This window comes from Octodon degus, unplaced genomic scaffold (assembly GCF_000260255.1).
Source record: "Octodon degus isolate 3935 unplaced genomic scaffold, OctDeg1.0 scaffold00123, whole genome shotgun sequence".
In the NCBI taxonomy this organism is placed as follows: Eukaryota; Metazoa; Chordata; class Mammalia; order Rodentia; family Octodontidae; genus Octodon; species Octodon degus.
Genome location: NW_004524699.1, coordinates 5,863,287 through 5,863,930, shown reverse-complemented (window position 1 = coordinate 5,863,930; position 644 = coordinate 5,863,287). Strand labels below are relative to the sequence as shown.

The following is a 644-nucleotide window of genomic DNA, read 5'->3' as shown; positions in this document are numbered from 1 at the left end:
GGACGCTGCGGGAGCCGGGCCGGGCCGGGCCGGCGCGGGGACTGCGGGAGCGGGGCCGGGTCGGTCCCCCACCACCGGGAGCCGCCCTTCCCGCTCCGGGGTCAGCCGATTGGCCTCCGTGCGCCCTGCCTGTAGGCAAGTCAGGACCGCGCTGTCCCCGGCGTCCATAAAGACACCCGGGTAGGGTGGGACCACCGCGATCGCCGTCCAGGCTCGGGAAGGCCGGACCGCAGGCTTGCTCGGTTTGAACCCAGGCCCCGAGTCACAGCCGGGGAGCCTGGCCACGGCCCCGCCGAGGCGACAGTGACCCACGTCGCCGGGCTGGCGCGGCCGGGGGAAGGCGGCCCGCGGTGGGGCCACTGGGGCTCGCTGCCCCAGGACGTGCCGGCCCCTCCTCTCTGTATGGAGCGGTCCACCCATTGTCGTTCCTGACAGGCTGCGGGCAGTTGGCGGCCTGGGGTCCAGCTGTGCCCCCACCCGGCACGCCCCTGCCACCAAAGGAGCGCCCTGCTACTTCCCCCAGCCGGCCGGGCCGCCGCCTGCCTGGCTGCCTTCAGCTATCGCTCTATCTCCTCACTAAGTGGCCCAGGCTGTCCTTGCTTGGTCTTCTCATCCTCCTGGCTCAGCCTCCGGCGTAGCTGGAA

At 73.1% G+C, this 644-nt stretch overlaps 1 protein-coding gene across 1 annotated transcript in view; it reads right to left on the bottom strand.

The window, feature by feature from the left end:
• Positions 1–420, bottom strand: part of Fnbp1 (formin binding protein 1) — a 75,045-nt gene extending 74,625 nt beyond the window's left edge. Inside the window, exon 1 of the mRNA XM_004640568.2 lies at positions 73–420. Coding sequence (XP_004640625.1) covers positions 73–420 — 348 coding nt within the window. The remainder of the gene's footprint in view (positions 1–72) is intronic.
• Between the last annotated feature and the right edge of the window lie 224 nt (positions 421–644).